Genomic DNA, 23,226 nt, shown 5'->3' on the forward strand with positions numbered 1-23,226 from the left:
AAAAATAATGCAAAAATTAAAAATAAAGAGAAGAAGGATGAAAGAACTGTGTGAAATTGGACGATCTTCCTTTTTACCACAAAAATGATGTCACTATCAGCCTCTACTTTCATTACACACTTTCCTTTCATCTTTTCCTTAAAAGAACTAAACGAACTCTAGTTTCGGTACCCGGATCCTTCGTTTATTCATTGCAGGTCTACTCATAAAATAGGGTAATAAAACCACAGTTTATTTCACTATATATGGGTTTGAAAATGACCAATGCTTCTTTTTGCCATCCTTCATCCATAGCTTCTTATAAAAACTTACATACACCTTAAAAATGATATAATCCTAATTTTTTTCTTGGACGTACCTGATGTTGATACTTCCATTGGAGCTTATAGGAAAAAGGTCACTGTTATAATGACTGGCCAATCATTTTAAACTAAAATCAACCTTTATACATTTTATCAAAGTTCGAATCCACGTGCAGAGAGGGATAGGTAAATGATTCGTGAGAACAAGAAAATTGCTTATTTTCCCGGGAAACCCATTTTGGCAGGTTCCCTGGCTAAGAACTTAATTACCGAGGTTACATGGTCACATTTTACCGAGGCTACATGGTCACATTAAAACCTATCAGGAGCAGTAAGTCCGGTTGCTTAGGGCAAAAAAATGGCCAAATCGTGACACAGCGGATAAAAGCACCAAATTTTGCATGTGGGTACCTTTTGACATACTAAATCAAATTAGAGCCGTAGCCCACGGAAAAAATTTACCGTTTGGCCAAAAAATCCAAAATGGCCGCCAATTTGTGAAATTTTGTAGAAATATATATACATATCTATGTTGATTTTTATCAAATTAAGTATTTTCTCAATGTTTTCCACATCCTTATTACCCATATTATGCATATGTGTCAGATAACAAACTAGTGTCCTTGGACTTATTGAAAAATCCAAGATGGCCGCCGTATGGCATAGGAATACTAGAACATGTACAAGGGTTTTCAACTAACTAATGCCAACTAGGAAGATGCATTGCCCACTATCTAATTAATTTTGTTTCTTATTACACAAATAATATATTTGTGGGGAGTAACTAACCTTTATTCACAGGCAATTCGAGAAAAATCCAAGATGGCCCCCATATCAAAGGAATACTAGTATACACATAGGGCTTCTTCTGCCATGGAGATATAATATTAATTGATAAATTAGGTTTGTTTCTGAGTATTTTCCACATCTTTTTAATTAACGTAATACATATGTGATGAGAATGTTATGTGTATCCTTTTTGAAAACAAAACAAAACAAAATGGCTGCCATTAGCCGTAGAAGGTGGGGTTCAGTTAATACCTGTGAGAGATAGGCTTACAAATAAAATGAAGCTGAATTCAGTTGTTATTCTTTTTTTTTTAGTATTATTATCCCATGACACATATCTGTTAGGTAATTAATGTCCATATTTTATCATTTTGGGGAAATCCAAGATGGCCTTCTTTTCCTCATAGGAAAACTGGTGCATTAGATTTTATAGGCACTTCTAAGGCAAATGAGGGTAATCATGATATTTTTTCAAAATACTTAAGGGTATACACTTGTTACCCACCAGATAGATATCTAAAAGTCCAAAAAGAATGTGGGAAATACCGAGAAACAAAATTCATTTTATATTGAACCCAATGTTTCTCTGGCAGTAGTTGACTGTACTATTCCTATTGTGAATTGCAGCAATCTTGAATTTTCTCAAATATGCAAGATGCACACTTGCTACACACCAGATTTATAAAGAGTAAGGTTAATAAGGATGTCAACATGTTTAAACATCAAACGGCTTTATTTGAACTGTTCTATTAATTGACACCTATGTGCATTTGAATGATATATTCCTATGACAACTGGCAGCTATCTTGGGTTTTCTCCGAATAATACTCAAGGATATATACACTTTCAAAACACACATAGTCTTTCATAGGATATGAAAAACATTTAAAAACGACCCAAAGTTAACTACATTTAAATCGTACTCGGTGTATCTCTAGCATTATTTGATTATGTGTTCGAATATTCTAATGACTAAAGGCAGACATCTTGAATTTTTTCAGAATACCCAAAGATACACACATGCTACAGACCAGGTATACATCATAGGGGTAATAATAAATGGAATGAAAACCATAAATTATTTTTAAAACAAACCCATGGAAATGTAATTGTATAATGAACCATATGCCTCTCTAGCAGCAATTGAAACCCACCCATTAGTATTCCTATGTTAAATTGTAGGTATCTTTTTCTCAGATCCAAGGATACACAGTATTTACCCACCAGATATATATCATAGGACTAATAAGGATGGGCAAAACTTGATAAGCAAAAACAAATTCACCCTGGTAGTAGATGAAAAGCCATGGATGTGCAGTTGTAATTCCAGTAGTATTCCTATGGCCAGTGACGGCCATCTTGGGTTTTCTCAAAATGATCAAATATGCACATTTATTACCTGCTAGATATGTATCACAGTGTAATAATAATGTGTAAAACACTAAAAAAATAAACTGAATTTGATATTGAATTAGCTGGCATTAGTTCCAACCCTTTGTAATACTAGAAGTATTCCTATTACATATGACGGCCATCTTGGATTTTCTCAAAATACCCAAGAATACTGTTAGTTACTAACCACATACATATTGTTTGGGTAGAAAGGATGTGGAAAACACTCAGAAACCAGCTTAATTTGATAGTGAAAAACTAATCTTTCCAGTTGCCATTAGTTGAATTCCCCGTATACTAGAATTCCTGTGGCACATGGCAGCCATCTTGGATTTTCCAAAATGCCCAAGAACACTTCGTAGTTACTCACCACAAACATATTATGTGGGTAACAAAGATCTGAGAAACAGACTTAATTTGATAGTGGACAACGTATCGTTCTAGCTGGTAATAGTTGTGCACTAGTATTCCTATGGCTGTTTCTATGGCAAATGACAGCCATCTTGGATTTTTTCAAAAAGTCCAAGGGAACTTGTTTGCTATCTGACATATATGAATAAAATGGGTAATAAGGGTGTGGAAAACTCTGAGAAAATAATTTATTTGATAAAAATCAACATAGGTATGTACATATTTCTAAAGAATTCAATAAATTGGCGGCCATTTTGGATTTTTTGGCCAAACGGTAAATTTTTTCCGTGGGCTACGGCTCTAATTTGATTTAGAATGTCAAAAGGTACCCACATGCAAAATTTGGTGCTTTTATCCGCCGTGTCACGATTTTTTCCTTAAGCCACCGGACTAGTGTTACATCACTCTTATGGAAATCCTAGTCAGCTAAGCTGGGGAAATGACTTAAGTTTTTTTGTGAAACTGGGGCCAGAACTTTCCTCTTCACAAATATGACTAATTTAACTGTAATACATATCACTCGTACACACTGATATCTTATCACCTGATAAGATATTAAATTGTGATTTATTTATTATTTTTTATTACGCTGTTTATCGCCAGATGTTTTTGGAGCAAAAATGTAACATAAAAAATGGTTTTCCTCGGGAAGTTGACACTTCCCCCCCCCCCCCCTTGCGACACGCAACCTTTCTCTTGTCATTTCCTTAAGTTATAAATTTCTTCACAAAAGTTGTTGTTGAATTGTTCAACAGAAACTAGAAGAAAACAAGGAAGGAAAAGACACGCCATTATCAAATTATGGTAATTCTTTAAAAGAAATCCAATCAGGGATATTCCCGATAAAGCTAATTTTATTCAGAAAATGAAGCCCCAGAATCAGGCAAAGGACGAGCTCCCATTGTTTTGTATGGTGACAAAATACAGGTTTTACTTCTCACGTGCAGTTGAAAAGTCCCATGGATTGGACCATACAAGGAACTACGACTCATAAGGAAATTACGACGTACGTAAAAGGTTCGCTTCAGAATACATTTTTATTTATTGATGGTCGGGAAATATTAGCTTTGCTAGATAAACATAAGACTGACGGCAATTTTTGAATGAAGTATATTTTTTTCTGAGTGATATATCTCTAATACAGCAAATTAAAAAGGAAAAAAAATGCTGCAACAAAACGGTATTCCGGTTTATTTTAGAGGTTAAATATCAAAAAACCCATTTTTGGGGAAAATCTCATGGAATGTACCTTTAAGACCTAGATTTAGCAAAATGTGACATAAAAACTGGTTTTCATCGGAAATTTGACACTTTTCCTCCTTTGCGACACGCAACTTTCCTCTTATCATTTCTTTTAGTTATAAATTTCTTCACGTGGATTTTTTATTATCATTAATAGCTAAGATGTTCAACAAAAACTAAAAGAAAATAAGGAAGGATATGACAAGCCATTATCAAATTATGGGAATTCTTTAAAAGAAATTTTATCGGGGATCTTCCCGATAAAACTAATTTTCTTCGGAAAATGAACCTCCCCCACCCCCACTCTTCTCTTGGAATAATTGCTCGACCCACCCGTGCTTGGATTCGACTTTTCATTCCATAATTAACAAATCATATTATTTAGTTCTTAACGACTGGCTGCTCATTTAGAACGCCGTCTGCCCACCTTTCCAACATTCACAGCACTCGCACAGCCCAGAATCAGGAAATGAACGAGCTCCCGTTTCATAATACAAGAGAAAGTCGCAGCGTTTTGTATCAGGCCTGTAGCCAGGGGGGGTTCGGGGGGTTCGAAAGAAACGCCCCTTTTGCTGGGAAAGGTCCACTCTGGGTAAAATTTGATCTAGGTACATGAGGAGGTTTCTATGGGAAAAGGTCCGCTTTTTCAGAAAAAGAACCCCCCTTTTGTAATTGCTGGCTACGGGCCAGTGTATGGTGACAAAATACAGGTTTTACTTCTCACGTGCAGTTGAAAAGTCCCATGGATTGGACCATACAAGGAACTACGACTCATAAGGAAATTACGACAGACGTAAAAGGTTCGCTTCAGAAAACATTTTTATTTATTGAAGGTCGGGAAATATTAGCTTTGCTAGATAAAAATAAGACTGAAGGAAATTTTTGAATGAAATATTTTTTCTGAGTGATATATCTCTGATACAGCAAATTAAAAAAAGAAAAATAAAGGGTGCAACAAAACGGTATTCCCGTTTAATTCAGAGGTTAAATATCAAAAACTACGCTCATTATTATTCATAAAGAAAAAAAAAAAGATGAAGTTTTTTCCTAGTATTTAGAACTTTTCCATAGATGGCTGTTTCGAGCAATTTCAACATATGTCTGCTTAAAGAAAGTGAATGGTGGAATGACACTGAGAAAAGAAAAACAATTCTAGTGACATTATGATTTCCGTGAGGGTACTGTCATGGATAGTAATCCAGATTGGTGACATCAGTTTCTGAGATAAAAGCACTGGATGCAGACTCAGTGGGCAAACTACTGAAATGTTTCCTCAGGTGTTCCAGTCCTTTCTTTGTCATATAATGTTCCTGCTTCTCCTTCTCCAACTCTGCCGTTACTGATGCCAGGTTTCTCTGCAAGTCAGAGATATCATTTTCATATAAAAGTTTAATATTTTCCTCCCTGAGTCTATGTTCTCTTAAAAACTCTTGTTTTTGATTTTCCATATCAACCATTGCGTTCTTGTGAAGAAGTCTTAGGTGATCATGGTCTTTACGCAATAGGTTCAGGTCTTTACAGGTTTCAGTGTACAAAGATTTTGTGTGCCTCAATTCTGCTGTTAACTCCTCAATTTCACTACCAGCTTTCTGCAAATCTACTTTCAGACTATCGCACAGAATTTTCAGCCTCTCGTTGGCTTTTGCCACTTCCCGTAAGGATTTGCTCCTCGAGTCTAAAGCCTTTGCCTGATTTTTACACCTTGTTTCAAGTTCCTTGTTACATCTGTCTAAATCCTCTGCCACATGTTTAAGTTTGGCATTCTGTTCCTTGGCTGTCCTGAACACACTCCTTAATACACTGATCTCCTTTGTGGACCAAACAGCAGAATCCTCAGGGTCGACAGGGACAGTCTCCGTCTGGCAGCCTCGACTCCGAAATTTTAATTCTCCTAAAATGAATACCATAAAAAGGTAAATGCTTAAGGGCCCCTTTTGAACAAATTGAACTGCGGACTGCAGATTTGCAGATCATATATGGCTGGCCCACATAAAAGCAATGCAATCTAATCCTGTAATGGTCTTTCCACCTCCACAAACTCTGTCCCTGCAGGGGCACAGCAATTAAACCTCAGAGTGGAGATTAAATCTGTTTGATTGATAGCTTTTAAGTGGGGTCGGCCATATTGAGTCTGCGAATTAGTTAGTACTCAGATCATCTGTTCTTAATGCAACTTAAGTTACTTTGAAAAGCTCTAGTACAGCTAACTTAAAAAATACAACATTTCATTAATACAAAGTTAGGTTTAAGATTTTATACATCATGATACTTACAGGAGGTAGTGATATTAATAGTAATAATTATATGAACAATTTGAACCAAAATATCACATCCAACACAATAAAAGTATCACACCTAACATATTATGGCCAGCTTTATAACAATAGTATTTTTCTGAGCACCTTTTTTTCTTAATTCCTTTGCTCTCTTCTCCTTCTCTCTCTCCTCTTCCTCAATCTGAGTCATCAATAAAACCCTCTCATACACATTTTTGATGGAGCTGAGATCAAACTGGGAAATTTTGGTCTCTGGTTCCTGAAAAATATTTAAGGAAACTGAAATTTCACAAACCATCATATCAGAAAAAGTCAATTCGGTGATATTTTTAAAACATCACACTTTTGTTTCTCAATATAGATTTTTTTTTTTTTTGGAATAATTTTGAATAATTTTTAGAATATTTTTGTTTTTATATTCAACCAAATGTCATAGACATACTAAAATGGATCAACTTCAGCTGTGACTAATTTGTTGAGAAAAAAAATTGAATTACAGATTTTAGATATCAGTTTGAAAAATAAAAGCTACTCCTCTTTTTTCCAGTCTTGCTATTTGATGTTTTATGTTCTAATTGCAGCTTGAGGCAGGAATTATGGGATACACCAGTTTGGACATAATTTACCATGAAATCCAAAGGCTATACAGGTCACTTTTGCTTAAAATCATGACCTGAATACATAACAACACATTTTATATACATTTAAATTGGGTCATATCCCAAAGATCCCCTTTACAAATACTTCTCATAAAATAAAAAAGCTACTTTTTTATCTGCCCTCTGAACATCTTTGTCAGCTGGTTGTGTGTCAAGGTCAAGGTCAGCAGAATCGAGGGTGAATGTCACAGGGAACAGCTCTTCCACCCAGTGAGGTTTTCCTGGTGCACCCATCTTTGCTCTGGCCAGTAGTTATATCTGTTAGATTTAGAAAAAAATATCTCGACTACAATTCAATGAGTAGGTTGTTGAAACAAAAAAAGTTAAGTTTGAAAATATGCATACAGGTATACAGATTCCCTTGCTTTAAAACATTTACTCAAGCATAATAAATACTTTCTTAGTCAATTTATTATTTAAAATTTTGATATGAAAACACACCCTTCTCACAACTTGGTATTTTGAATAGTAGTCAGGCTGGTAGTTTGCCTCTGTATTTGGCCTTACATGCTGGGTACTTAGGGCTCATTCCCACTGAAACTATTGGTCTACATAGATCAATCCAACTCAGCAGTTACTCATGTTGAATGTTAAACAGTTTAACAGGCCTCCTGGCGTTAGGTACGGTACATGTAGAATACAGAAAAACTGGTGATTATACAGGAAGGCAATAAGAGGCATGTTAATCTGTTAAACTGGCTGAATTCAGCAAGAGTCCCCGCAGAATTGGACTGATCGGGGCCGTAGCAATAGTCCAAAGGACTTAAGGTTCAATAGTCCGAAGGTTCATTGGTCCGAATGTTCACCATAGAACCTTCGGACCAATGAACCCTTGATTAAAAAATCGATGAAAATGTTACCACTTTTCGGACCATTACAGTATAAGACAGAAAACCGACGCAAAGTATAGTGGCACTAGTAGTACTACTGCACTTAAAGTGTACACTGGAATTTTGTATGGCTTTTTAACGAAGAGAAATCGTTATACGTTACAAATGTGTGTCACTTTGGAAATAATTTCTCCATATGAGGAACGATTGTAGAAACGAAGAACACTTGATTTCTTGACATTCCACAATCAAAAATGTCAAATATCTAGTATGTTTCGACCTTTTAAAAATGAACACCTTGCGCCTTTGTAACCCCCTTCCCACCGTACAATCAATATTCAGCCTAGTTACAAGAAATAACAACAGTCTTATATCACACCTGGCGAAAAAAACACCTGGACTCACCTGTATCCGTCAGTAAACTTATCAGAGGAAAGGTTGCCGTTCACATATCGCGGCGAATCATGAAAGCTGCCATATTTGGTCATGTGATAGAATATCTCGTCACTGATTGGTCAGTTGTGAAAATCACATGGTCAAGGGTGAAAGCCGTGAATGAGAGAAGATGGCACCTCCACAGCAAGGTTAGAGAATTTTTTAAATACTTTCTTCATAACGCCGTAACAATTTCAATTTAATGCAGTCGCTTCTCAGGAAAGTTGTTTCACACTGTTCGCTAGCACTGCCTCATTTTAATTAAATTATTTATTAATACTGGCAGTGATTATTTGACATATATTAAACCGGCTGCTTAAAAAGGGTCAAGGTCAGGAAACACGTACGTTTCGTGGCTGAGCAGGCTGAAGGGTGCTCTCACACTCTCCTTGAAAATATCAAACTCTGTGAAGTGTTCCATATGTCTGTTTTATATAATTTGACCTGAATTGGTCAGTTTGTGAGTCTCTACAGTTCGTCATGCTTTAATGGACAAGAATGGACGGGCTCAGTTTTGCTTGTAGTAAGAAACCTTAAACACCTATGTCTGTGCACTAACCGCGCCCACCCCTTCACACGACGTAGTTCAAATTAATCTGTAAAGATCACCAATCACTGCAAAATATGGTACATCAGCACCACCAACAAACCCACCCACCCACCCACTATGTGCTCCTCTTTCCGACAGCTCTGTACGTCTTCCCGTCCATTTATGTGCAGATTTTTTTTAATTATTTTTTTTGGTGGTGGTGGTGGTGGTGGTGGTGGGGGGGGGGGGGGGGGGGGGGGGGTTACCACTTGGCACTTCATTTATTTATCAGCAAATATACTCATCAAGTGAAGAGCATTATTTTATATGAGGTATTAGCCTAAATTTTGAATATTTAAAGGTGAACTGAATTTATATACAAGTACCATGACTTCAGTAACCATTGATGTTGCACTTTCTGCTGGAGAAGTAACTTAGATCTAATCCCCTGTGATACCCCCATTCCACTTTGAAGTCACTATATAAGGGCGTATTCCCAGACATTTAGATCGGTCTATCCCCGTGGGGAGTCTCACTAGATTACTGTCAGATAATCCGGCTTAAATGTCCGTCCCGCCTACTACAAGCTGTAAGGGGATAATTAACTTTCGTGCCTGCTCAGCTGACACCTATTTAGCTTGAACCCCCAAGGAGTTAGGTCGATCTAGTTGGATCGATTTAATCTCTGGGAATGGGGTCTTACTGTCACTGCACAGTATATAGCCACAGTCTTCAGTAGAGGGTTCAAGGCATGACATCTGTGCCCTTCAGCTTTCTATTGCTTAATTGGTATATTTATGGTGTTGTGGATTGCCTGGTGTTAATCATTTAATTATAGTTGGAGACATTGAAACTAATTGCTTAATAGTGAAATACTTATTGCTTATCTCTCAGTATTGCACAGAAGTCACTTTCAAGTGAAAGAATTGCTGGTTAATTACTGTTGTCCAAATTGTTAATGTTCCCCCAACCCAGTTAGGCGAAACATACCCTTGTTATGTTTTTTGAGCTAAAATAATGTTTCAAATATTTTTTAAAAGAACTCTTTTATAGTATTATTGATGATTATGACTGTAAATGTTTGGGGCCTGCTTTTAGCTTACATTTTTGATAACCTTGAAAATGTTATTCTTAAATATATGCATGAACTTTGTTACTATCAAGTCTGTAGTCAGCCAAATGTAACTGTGTCAGTAATAACCTTCTTGTAACATAACGGTTTGGGCATAGTGTTACAGTAAGAAATATATGTATTCATATCATTGTTACCAGGAGTTTCCCCAGGATTTGGGGTACAGGGAATCTAACCCAAGCAAGCCCAACCAACCCAAAATTTTTATAAGCTGTTTGTCTTAGGAAATATAGGCCAACTTTTGAGGCTAGTAGCTGTCTAAATGACTGCTCTCTGGGGAATCACCATGTTGTTAGTCCAGATCAATAGATATATATGAAAAAATAATGTCACAATGGGAAATAATGTTGTCTTCGACTTGTGGCAAAAATATTTGTGTCATTAAAGACTTGATTCTAATTTGTTCATGTTAGCTAGATTGAGGTCCAAAATTGTTGTGCCGCTTTATCTTCAGTTAATGTATCTTTGACCTAAATCAAAGTCTTGACGTTGAAGTTGACACACATATATCTAAGGGTGAAGTCAGAAGGTGTAGAAATATCCATGTACTAGGTATATATGAACATAAATAACATCTATGTCTTCTTGATGATTTTTGATATGTACCGTACTAGAGATGTTCTTGATTTCCTGTTAAAGGGTTAACTTTGAGTTGCTATTTATTTATTTATTTATTTTGATATAGGTGCCATGGGTGTGTCAGGATGAAACTTTCACAATGTTATCACTTAGTGGCATAGATATTAAGCAACCATATCTTATTGTGCTATTGTGTATTACCAAACAAGAAGATATTTTCCAAGAAATGGAACTTCAGATCGAAAATTGGTCAAAACTTGAATTCTTAACTTTATAGTCAACTTTGCCCACTGTAGTCCAATCAAATTATTTGCCATGCTTGCTACACAACAACAACAACAACAACAAAAAAAAAAAAAAAAAAAGAAAAAAAGAAGCATTGCAATAATTTTACTCTAATCTTAACTTGATGATGATAGACTGTTAAGGAGTATAATTTTGGCCTTAAAGTTCAGGACAAATCTAGGGTTTAAAGTCTCTTTACGTAAGTGGCATTATAGTGATTCTGGGTAGAAAACCTGTTCTTATTCACAGGGACCACTCTGGGATAAAATTACATTAAGCCAGATACATGCAACGTATCTGTCAAATAACATAAAGAATGGATTTGACCAAACTTGTCGTGTATTTGACACTTTGTGAAAGCAACTTTAAAAAAATGTTCATTGTTTTCGTAAAAGTGTGTTAGACTCCTGCGGTAGGTCTGACGAGTTCAAGCAGATAGTGAAATGGTGACACCAGGGTCGCAAAGTACACTGTCAGATTCTAGTTTTCTTTTCAAAGACATAATAAACATCATTGGTGCTTGTAGCTGATGAATAATAGACTTAGCTGAACGTACAGGCACGACAATTTTTTTTCTGATTTAATATCAGAAGTCTGATTTTTTTCATGGCAATTTTCCACCTGTTTCTGAGCCATTCCAGCCTTCTTTCTAGATACATACGACCCAAAATCATATCTGCAGACTTGGCTTAGACATCTAAGAAGTAGAAAGGTGAAAACAGGTATTGGGTGGCTATATTGGTCCAGATAGTATCAGCCCTGTACCTAGAAGTATATACTATAGGACAAGTGTGCTGGTTACCTAGGATATTGTGGTCGTTTGGTCCCCAATTGACAAAGTTTGGATCATATCTGATTATAAGTTACAGTAAAAGATGGGGTTAAGTAATTTAAGAGTGTTTAGGACCCCAAAATGTGTTCAAGAACAACTTGGAGTGTGCATAAGGTAAGGCAGGTAATGGAAAGGTAAAAAGTATACCAGGTAATCTTGCAGGTGTGTTAAGTATGTAGCTGTCTTCTTGGAAGAGAGGTGTATTCAGACCCATATATCTGGTCAGTATGGGGGGGGGGGGGGGGGAAGCTAAAAAGGTTCAGTTTTGGCCAGAAAAAGTCCACTCTGAATCAAAGTTTGACCTATTGCTCTGAGGAAGCAACAGTGTCCACTTTTCAGAAAAATAATTAACCCGTCCTTTGAAATACCTGTTTAGTATATAACAGGATTATTTCCACAAAGTTTTATACTTAACTAAATCTCTTATATCTCCCCCCATTAAATCGATGTTGTGTGTGTGTGTGTGTGGGGGGGGGGGGGGGGATTGCAAATTTAAATTTGCAAAGCAGATAAAATTTGAGAATAGTGAGCATAATTTTAAAATGTTCTTGGTTTTACCTTTTGTATAGCATCTATTTTAAACTAGGGTGTCATCTCTGAGTGTGGAGGAGGATCAATAGTATAGACAAGTGTTAATGTTAGTGTTGGGAGTGCAGTATGTTGAGCTATTAAACACTAGTGATATACGACACCAATAGTTTTAGCATTTGCCCATTAGATGTGCATGGTATTTACAGTGATAATATTTCTATTTTTATAGATTTTAAAGAAAAAAAATTGCATCACTTCTGTTGACTAATTCAATTTTGTGGTGTTAAACTACAGCCAACATTAATGTCAGAGTTGTGAACCAGCTAGTTCTGTGGACGCAGACACTAAAATCAATTCTCGCTCAACAATTGTATGTAAACTATTTCTTTTAGTTACTGTAGGATGATAAAAAAAGAATTTAAACAACAAGTTGTCTCTTCAAAGCATTAAAATAAGAAACTCAAATTAAATTAAAATATTGACCAGATAAACATTTTGTCTGCATCAGTGCCTATTGATCTGTCTGTGACCTTGACCTTCTAATGACCTTCACATGACACTCCAGTCCCAGGAATTCCAGGATTTTTGTGGTTTTTGTGTTTGACATGACTGTTCTGAAAATCTATTCTTGGATTTGCCAGTTTTGGAGGTGTGGCTTATGGGACTATCAGGAAGTATTGGAAACCTGCAAGGATTCGGATTTTATGACAAAAGGCAGGATGTTTTTATCATTGGGGGAGTTTATGCATTTTAAATTGGGTGGAGGGGGGGGGGATCAGATTAATGAAAAGCAGGGATACCACAAGACCAAGTGTTTTCTACTTTGAATTTTCTTTTCTCTGAAAGTTGTCCTCCTACAGCCTGTGAATGGAGTAGTTGATTTTTATTACTCAAATTGTGTCTACAGTTTTTATTTTCAAACTTTTTAAATTCTTCTTTTCTTAGTTTAAAACATCAAGTTTTTGCACGCAAAAAACAAATGAGACAGCATAAACCAGTGAGATGTATATCTTTCTCCAGACCTTAGAATATTTTCTTCTGTTTTCTTCCAGTTGAAGATGAGGCCTTCGTCACCTTGGCAACCAGCGACACGTACGCCCTGGGCAGTCTGGTGTGGGGGCAGTCTCTACGCAGAGTGGGCACCACGCGGAAGCTCGTAGTGATGATAACTCCTGGTGTTTCACACGGCATACGGTACGTCAGCTGCATGTGTCAGCCTGAAGTCCTGTTCACATCAGGTTTAAATTAGGTCTGGGAAATGGTACATGGGAGAGAATTTGTATATTTGCCAAGGTTCTCAATGGTGTAATTGTGCAGCACTATGAGGAAAGCATCATGCAATTTTACCTACAACCATGAGATTTGGGACAGTTTATAAGAAGCATGCATGTAATAGAAGACAGACAGGATCTTGATGTCCATATTTGGGGATGTGTGGGTAGGTGGGTGGGGGTGGGGGGTGGGGCAAAAATGATCTACAGGTTGTGATAAAAACAAGACAGCGTCTGTCTGTTTCTGTAGGAAACTCCCCGGCCACAGTGTATTAGCAAGGTCTTTACATTATGTAACCAATTGCTATAGTTGTGGTAGCATCATAATTTTATTTATTTCACGCCCGTAGCCAGGGGGGGTTCGGAGGGTTCGAAAGAACCGCCCCTTTTGGTGGGAAAAGGTCCACTCTGGGTAAAATTTGATCTAGGTTCATGAAGTTTTTATTGAAAAAGGTCCACTTTTTCAGAAAAAGAACCCCCCTTTTGAAATTGCTGGCTACGGACCTATATTTATTTATTTATTTATTTATTTATTTATTTATTTATTTATTTTAATTGGCACATATGTTGTGCAAGGACTGCAACCTGTACAATACATGTACATCACAGTATGATTTCTTTCACCAGTCTGGAAATGAATTTTGTCCTCTATCACTCCGTGATATATTTTTTTCTTGAGGAGTTGTATTAAAAAAGTCCCAGGGCAGCCATCCATAGGTTCAAAGATTACTGGAAACTCTACTGCATTAACAGCATGCCTTTGCTGTATCTTGGGCCTGGAGAATACAGGTAGATTTCCATTTATCTTTGATCTTCAGGGTGCAGGTACCCTAATTAGTAATTAACCCCTCTGGTCCCAGGGTTGTTAATCAGGTCCACTATTTTTTGAAGGCCAAGGGTCATTGGACATAGATCTATTAATCCTTGTTGAAGATGGTGCTTGATTAGGAAAGATGAGATCTCCCTACAGTTATACACAAGTCACTGGAACCTTGCCAGACCTTCAGGATGTTACTGTTACTGTGATTGATTTTACTGATGTTATCATGGCTGAAATTGCTGTCTTCAAGTTTTTTTTTTTCAAGTTAATGATGTGAACTAGTCTCCAAGTTTTAGTACAGTACTTGACGTCGAATTAAATGTCATTTTAGGTGATGTATCGCCTTCATAAAATATATTGCGAAAAATCAGATATGTAGTAATTAATATTCTCACTGTAACAGTGTATACATGTCTGAAAAGGGATCATCTAAGCCCAAAATGTGGTGTCCCGGCGTAAAAAGAACTGAGATTTTGCAGGAATTGGAAGAGAATGGGATCAGAAATAATTGCAGGCTAACTAGTGCTTTGGGCAATGAATAAAAGCTGATAGAATATGTTTATGGATATTATTTCTGATTTTTTCAAAAGCTCTGTCAAATTGCAGTCTGTTGCGCAACAGCAGAATTTCACCATGTGTTGCATGTCACTTTTGTGTAACTTTATAAGACAACAATAGTGGTCCATCGAGTTTCAACCCAATCCCTAAAATTGTAACCCCAACTCAGATTCGGACAGATTTTCTGATCTTGTATGGCATCTCAGATGATCCTCGTAGTGTCTTAAAAAATTCTAAATTCTGGGAAGAGATAGTTGATTATTAAAACTGCAATGAAAGTAATAAGAGTGCACTGACACACAAAGTGACATAATTTTCAGATGGTAGTAAGATGTGGTATACAATCATTCATTCATTCATGGTCTGAGTATGAATCAAAATGAGTTGACTTATCCCGTATGTCTAGACAACTGCTGCTGCTGATATCAGATTGCATGTACTGAGGTACCTGAAAGGTGTCTTGTGTAATGCCCCTGTACAAAGGGGGGGGGGGGGCAGGGGGGGGGCTGTAGAGAGCCCAATTCCCTTTACAGAATGTGCTTACACTCTAGCCTTTTTTGTGACATATAAAGACATAAAACTGTATAATATCATGAACAAAAATGGTGGTAAAATAATGATAATGCACAATTGTCCTGAAACCAAATTTGATGATTTTGTAACCTGTTGTCTAGTATTTTGTTTTCTCGCTTGGGTTCCTTAATTGTCTATATTGATGTATGCATTGCTTAAATACATAAGGGAAGGATGACAACCGTAGAATTTGATCTTAACTTTTAGGCCAAAAATTTTGTCTGTTTAAGTTCTGAATAACATACTAGCTATAGCCTGTTTAGAAATTTTAAGTAAGTACTGATCTGAAACATTAGCCATGACTTTCTTATTATGTATAAAAGGGATAATATATTTCTTTTTATTAGAAGTGAGTAGACTAAATAAGGTGACGTCTAATAGTCAAGACTATATTTTGTGCTAATGTTATTTTATGAGACAGACCCCTGGGTGACATTATTTTATGTGACCTATCAGTATGGGTGACATTATTTTCTGTGACTGGCCCCTGGGTATCGGTGACATTATTTTATGTGACCTATCAGTATGGGTGACATTATTTTATAAGACCGACCTCCTGGATATCTGTGACATTATTTGCAGCAGGCTCTGGCGGGTGTTATGTAATTTTTATTTTGTGGTTTCAGTAAAGGTCTGGACTAGTTTGCATTCCAGTGAAAGGGTAAATAGGGGTCATTTGGTCAGTTGAGGTCATTCTTTGCTTGGTATATTGATTTAAGTCTGGAATTAGCACCCTGAGCTTCAGAGCTAACTTGACACTAACCTTTTCACTGTAGCCTATCTCCATCGTGTCAAGTAACCTCTGACGAAAATAGTTTGACCTAGTTTATATAAGCCAATCGAATCCATGTTTCAAAATTTTTCACCAAAGTTTGGTGAAAACGCTGATTGGTTGATCGTCAATCGGCAATCCTCGGCTGATTCCGCAAGCTCCATACTAACAACATAGTTATTGTCGAGTGCGGAAACATCCGAGTAGTTCCGAGTGCATAACCGTACACAAAGAAAGCATGGAGTATATCGGAATTGAAACCAGAGCAGTATGATGCCCTGCATCATTATCTACTGAGGGATGATGTATTTTGCGTGCTGCCCACAGGTTACGGCAAGTCCCTGATATTCAGCCTTATCTTTGATTGGTCCGGATTTGAACAAAGCGCGCTTTGACTCGTTCGCGTTCATTGGCTAGATCGTTTAATGAGTCATTGAGTGCGGGCTTTAAATTTGATTGGCGGGCGGCGGGGGCACTCGAATCTGGTCAGAGGTTACTTGACACGATGGAGATAGGCTACAGTGAAAAGGTTAGTGTCAAGTTAGCTCTGAAGCTCAGGGTGGGAATTAGCTGTGGAGACAGCATTTGTGTTAGTGTTTGAATGCACGTACATGGTGTGTGTGTGTGTGTGTGTGTGTGTGTGTGTTTATTTTAATTTACATGTGTGCATGTGTATGTGTGTATGTATGTGTGTGTGTATCCATGCATATGCAATGAGGCTGGGGATGGAGATAGGAAAGAGGGCATTGTTCATAGAGTAAAGTGCTGATTTGTCCTCTTTTGTCCAAACATGTGTACCAGTATATGTTTATATACAAATATCTAATTCTATCTTTGGATACTGTGGAATAAGGTTAACTGATAAGTCTGTGTAAGTTATCATTGCCCTTAAAGGCCCATATCCAAAGATTACATGATGAATAGGATAACCACCCTTGCTTGGGGGAGGGGAGATCAAACCCCATTATTTTAGCCCCATCACCAAAATTATGTGAAAACTAGAGATGAAGCCAGATCCATATTAATCACAGATTAGCTTAGAATTGCAATGTGTTTCATTTTCCCATGTATCGCTGTACTGCCTGTGTGTATTGATTATGCCACTTTTTGCCTGTAAAAATATTTGCTTTGGCGTTGGTAATGATTTTACCAAATCGCCAGCCTAATGTTCATCAAAGTGAAACCCAAGGCAGGACCAGGTGTTTTATAAGGCACCTTGTCAGATAGCTCAAACCCACCTTAGCCAGCTCTTGTAAATTAGTATGAAATCTCCCCTGGTTTGATGCGAGGGACCTTTACTTGAACTTCTGAATACTGATGTGGCCTTCAGTTTACTCTCAGACTTGAGGAGCGTTTCCTTTCGAGTTATGATGGTTGTACTTAGATCTTGCCATTTCAGAAATTTGTTTGATTGATATTTCTTACTATAAAAAGTCCCTAGGGGAACATCACTTTCTGGAGCCAGAAAATAAATGAAACGATCATATAATTTGCAGTTGACGTTCTCCTTAAAACACTCAGCAACCAAATACCAGCAAAATGATAGCTGATTCAGTAACATTTTGTACATCTGTTCAGTTATTGGCCACCATTTCTGCTTTTTAGATAAGTAGTTTCGTAAGTCTTACAGGCCTACCCAACTACCAGACGCGGCACCTACGGATCCTGAATATCAGACCACACTACCCGTTTTCAAGGTGTGTGTGTCAGATCGCATTATTGAGTATCAGCCACTTCACCCATTTTGCCTGGCGCGCGATATGATAGCGATGATCCTAAGCAGGGTTGGCAAGTAGTGCACCGGATGACAGGAAGGCCTACAAAATTTGTGATGGGGTATGATACTCCGTAATGCGATCTGACACACACCTTGAAAACGGGTAGTGTGGTCTGATATACCGGTTTATTCAGGATCCGTAGGTGCCGCATCTGGTAGTTGGGTAGGCCTGTCTTAGCTGGTATTTCAAATTAGTGTTGTTATAGGTTTTAATGCAGACTTGGTGTTACTACAAGCAAATGATTCAAGGAAGTAGGATGGTATAGTGGAGGGATTAGAGTGGCTCTCTGTGGTTAGAAATTGCAATCACTCCAGATGATATGTTATGACTTAGAGTTAAGCAGTTACAACCCATCTGGAAATGCAGCTTTATCATCGCATGGCTGAGAGTAGTGTACCAGTCTAGTACCTTATAATAAAAGGTCAAGTGTTTCTTCATAGGGTTTAAGAAGATTGTGAGGGTTCCTCAGCCTTAATATACCAGACTTGTTAGACATCTTGTTCCTGTTGTTCAAGTTTTAAAATATCAAGTTGAAGATGTTTTTCTAGTGATGTTGTAAAGATAGCATATATGTGTCCTTGCGGTTTATTGTTGTAGGATTAAATGTGCTTGATCTGTGATTACATATAAAAAAAGAAGAATTCCTTATTTTTTTTACTATTTTTTCATCTGGTCTTGATTTTTTTTTTACCTTTATGAAAGTTTAAGCAGTGTGAGAGTAAATAACATGCTTGACACATCAACCCAAGAATATACCAATTTACTACTGAAAACATAATCTACAAACATGCATGCCCCTCACTCTCTTTACACCACTTAAAAAGCACCTTTTCTTCAGCCCATTGGCTTGGATTCTCCTCCGAATGTTTGTAAGAAGAGTCGTTAATTAGGCATTCTCCGCAGACAGGTGCTTACAGTGTGGGTAATAAGAAATATCAGGTGTTGCTTTCATTCCTGTCTCTCTTCACCCAGACAAAACCACCTACACAATGAATGATTTATCTTAGAAATAAGATGCCTATAAAAACAATTAATTAATTAAAAAAATGAATATGTGATTTAGTTTATTTAGCTGGATGGATATTTATAAGGGTCACCTCATAGCATCTCCTCTTATGTGAAGATGTTAGAATGGAAAAAAACATTACTAACATAGTCAGAGATTCCAAAGCCTCAGAACTTCAGATCACAAAACATTTCTGGTAGCTTTTAATTAAAATTAGTGCCCGTGCCCCCCCTCCCAGTTTCTCAAATGAGCAATTAATGGTCTGATCATCTTAATAAATATCCTCCTCATTGCAGACCAGAGAGGAGAAAATAAGTGGTACAACAATTAAGATGTTCAGCATTCCTGCTCTGGTAAATTTAGCTGGTGACCAGCTGCTCCTATCTTCCAGTATACCTATAGCTCTTAAACCAGGGTAGTCAGGTATACCGTGTGGTTATAGCCTGGGTCAGGTGCCCTGATAATACATGTACAATATGTGATCTGTTCAATGAATTTATAATTATCTTATATAATACAGTGTGTATAATTCCTGTTTACTGCTGAAGAGAGGCACAGAAGAAAGTTTCAAAAGCTACTACATGCACAATACTATGGACTGAAAAACTGCTTCTCAGTGTATTCTTTAATTATCAGGAGTAAAATGCAGGACATGTTATCTGTGATGTACCCCCCCCCCCCCTCCCATTTTAACCCCACCCCCATCCTCACACCTACTATCTTGTTTTTCAAGATTTATTTCTAAAGCAATATTACAATGCAGTTCAAAAGACCGACAGAGAAACCAGTATGCCAGCAGTGCAGCAATATTACCAGTGTATGTAGCAACTGAGTGCGTCATACAAGAAGTGTGCTATTTATAGCCGATACCAGCATTTGGTTGTATTCACCTGAACATACCATAATTATAAAAATGTTGGTTGAAAAAAAAAATCTGAGGTATATGTAACAGTGGTGGAAGAGTATACCTTTGGATGAATTAGCCAAAGTTGATATATGGCTACAGTCTTGGCAGCAAGAATATCACACAATTTAGATAAAGACCTAAGAAAAAAAAAAAAAAAAAAAGCGAAAAGAAAAATAGACTACCCAGCTGTGATTAGGCAACATACTTCAAACAATTAACTATGCTTGATTTCCATGTTTCTGGCCAAGCTGCAGTACAGAAAAAGTACTGAAGACTTCAAAGTACATGCTAAAACAAGACCACCTTCTTGATCTAAAAGACATGTTTGGACAAAGCCTGAGAATGGAACGGAGCCTTTGATTTCATCATCAGACACTCATGTATGTGTGGTCAAACTAGATGTGTTCAATCTATTGTTCCTGGTGGTGATAAACAGTTAAATTTACAAGGACTGTGAGGAAACAGTGTGCAGTCATCCCAAGTGACCAGCAGACCAGCAGTAATTTAAAAAGCCACCATCCATTTTACAGTCAGGCCTTGGGTGTGGGAAGTTTCTCATGACTACTGATCTGAATTTTCATGTTTTTAAAAGTTTTCAGTATGCCTCACACACACACACAGAGAGAGAGAGAGAGAGAGAGAGAGAGTTTATTGTTTCTGATTTTCATACAAATCCCTGTTTGAATATATTCTGTTCAATGTGATGTTCTGTGCGTTCTAAGATATATCTTGTCTGAGCTTTCCTCCAGTCTGAGTTCAAGGTGAGAACAGATGTGTTGGCTTGGATTGATGGATGTTTGAGGAGAGATAGAGGAAACAGAAAGGTCACTCTGGACTCAAAGGTTACTTCATTGTACACTTCATTGGAGCAAGAAAAATAACTAGATTAAAAATGTGTAAAAAAAGGTGGATATTTAGATACGAAAATGTGATTTTTTTTACCCCAGAGGGTTGAAAGTGGATCTTTTAAAATTATTGGGTTAAAGACCTTACCGGTACCTAAGTATTTGTATTCTTTAAGTGTGTGTGCTTGCTGGAGTGAGTGTGCATTGTGTCTGAATACTGACTGTTCACATTTACAGTGTGCTAAATACCAAAGAGAGAAATTGTTTTAGTTGCCAAAGTATATATGTTATAGTTTATTCTCCCCCGGTGAAAGTGGTATAAAAAGAATTTATCAATGAAAGGCCTTTCTGTCTGGCTGTCTTGCTAACTGTCCGTCTGTCTGTCTGTGAGTCTGGCTTGCTGTCTGGCTGGTTGGTGATCTATATATTCCAACCTGTTTAAATAGGCACATCTCTTTCCTTGCCCATTTATTTAACCCTATCTGGGTTATCAATAAAACACCTATAGATAACTTTAAGTCCAAGCTCCCATGCTGATGTGCATGTGTACAGGTGCAAATGAGGGCAACCCTTAACACCAACATTGTTTCATGATATTACCATGTTCCACTACATCGATATTTCACTGGTGCCCTTCAGGATAAAGAGCAGCATACCCAGCCAGTATCACAGACGGACTGCATGATAAAATGGAACACGAGGCGCGCAATGTCAGACTCGTAGCCAGGAATTTGATTGGGGGGGAGGGAGGGCAGGAGGTGGGAGGGGGGGGGGGGTCCTTAACAGACTTAACCATTTCAGAAGCAAGTAGTCTAGATATATTATGATGTACATTTTTTTGTCTGTTTCCTAGATGTCCTATTGATGTGAGTTGTATATATATATTAAAGATGTGTGAATGCAACTTATAAATAATTTTTATGGAATATTATGATTATTAAAAAATGCCAAATTATTGCACTGAAAAGATAACCCCACCAATAGCTGATATCTCGTTTATAAATTATACATTACATAGCCAGTCTTTTATAATAAATAAAATATTGTCACTGTAGCTAGGTGATTGTTTCTGTTACCTAATTGATTCATACCTGTAACATTGTTGTTCAGTCATATATACTGTATATGTCTGCTGTCGTGTTATACATAACTTTTCCAATGCAAATTTTCTAATCAGTGCGTACCTTTAGTAGTCTCTTGAATAAATTTGTATTTAAAATGAACTATATGTACTAGTAGTCCATTATATGCAACTGACATGTGGGTGAAACTGAATATTTTATATCAGAATATCAGATGCCTACTTCAGAGTTAACTGGCCACCTTTAACAGCATATAATATACCTTCAACCTTGTGTCAAAAAGAATAAAACAATTAAATTTGTTTGAAAGCCCCCATTGATCACTAATGAGGTATGCCCTGTCAAATTCTGTTAAGAAAAATACAAAAATTTTACCAGTCCACTTTCAATTTTACTGTTATTCGGCATGACATTCAAAGTGAACATGACAGACTGCATTTGTAAGACATGAAATTCCTTTGAATTTATCAGGAAATTCATATATTTGGGCTGTTGTATTTTACACCCCTTCCCCCCCCCCATATAACACTGTATGCACCTTCTGTGCTTATGATTTCCATATTTTTTAAAGATTCACTCTCAACTCCAATTCATACTTATCATTTTTATTATTATTTATAATTTTAACCTATATTCCAGACAGCAGCTAGGGTCAGTCTTTGACCTGTTAGAGGTAGTGGACGTACTGGACAGCAGAGACACCATAAACCTTGGTCTCCTGGAGCGTCCAGACCTCGGAGTCACCTTCACCAAGTTCATGTCTGGAGGCTGACACAGTTCAAGAAATGTGTGTTCATGGACTCTGATACTATGGTAACTTAGACGACTTATCTCTCTCTCTCTCTCTCTCTCTCTCTCTCTCTCTCTCTCTCTCTCTCTCTCTCTCTCTCTCTCTTCTCTCTCTCTCTCCTCTCTCTCTCTCTCTCTCTCTCTCTCTCTTGCACATTCTTATGCGCAAGGGGGAAGAGATGTGTTTAGAAATCGCATACATTTGTACACATGCACACACATCCACTTTCTTATAACCATCTCAATTCGATACTGCAATTAATGCACGTAAATTAAATAAAAATTGATCAAAAGCTTAAGCAGGTGCCATATTACAAAGTTGGTACAAATACATTAAAAATGTACTGATTCAGTTTGCAGAGTGGTCATTTTATGTCAATTGAATCTGTGATCCTTCAAGTAAAATAATGGCTAATATTTGTGTTGCAGGTGCTACAAAACATAGATGAACTATTTGAGCGTGAGGAGTTTCAGCGGCGCCAGACCCCGGCTGGCCAGACTGCTTCAACTCAGGAGTGTTTGTACTGCAGCCCTCTCTACAGACATACCAGAACTTACTGGCTTTTGCCATGACAGTTGGAGTTTTGATGGTAAGCAGCCG

At 37.3% G+C, this 23,226-nt stretch overlaps 2 protein-coding genes across 2 annotated transcripts; one reads left to right on the plus strand and one right to left on the minus strand.

The window, feature by feature from the left end:
• Positions 1-4,937: 4,937 nt before the first annotated feature.
• On the minus strand, positions 4,938-8,463 carry LOC106161635 (uncharacterized). The gene is made up of 4 exons (XM_013538656.3): positions 8,307-8,463; positions 7,180-7,329; positions 6,539-6,671; positions 4,938-6,027 (listed from the first exon to the last, which is right to left on the minus strand). Exons 2-4 carry the CDS (start codon positions 7,303-7,305, stop codon positions 5,321-5,323), a joined length of 966 nt encoding a protein of 321 aa, XP_013394110.2. The 5' UTR covers positions 7,306-7,329; positions 8,307-8,463; the 3' UTR covers positions 4,938-5,320.
• On the plus strand, positions 8,367-23,215 carry LOC106161647 (glycogenin-1). Its single transcript, XM_086998140.1, has 4 exons — positions 8,367-8,485; positions 13,277-13,418; positions 22,476-22,649; positions 23,055-23,215. The coding sequence occupies exons 1-3, from the start codon at positions 8,467-8,469 to the stop codon at positions 22,606-22,608; spliced, it is 294 nt and encodes a 97-aa protein (XP_086854266.1). The 5' UTR covers positions 8,367-8,466; the 3' UTR covers positions 22,609-22,649; positions 23,055-23,215.
• The last annotated feature ends 11 nt before the right edge of the window (positions 23,216-23,226 follow it).

The sequence above is a fragment of the Lingula anatina genome, chromosome 10 (genome assembly GCF_051362555.1).
Source record: "Lingula anatina isolate TDL-2025a chromosome 10, LinAna3.0, whole genome shotgun sequence".
In the NCBI taxonomy this organism is placed as follows: Eukaryota; Metazoa; Brachiopoda; class Lingulata; order Lingulida; family Lingulidae; genus Lingula; species Lingula anatina.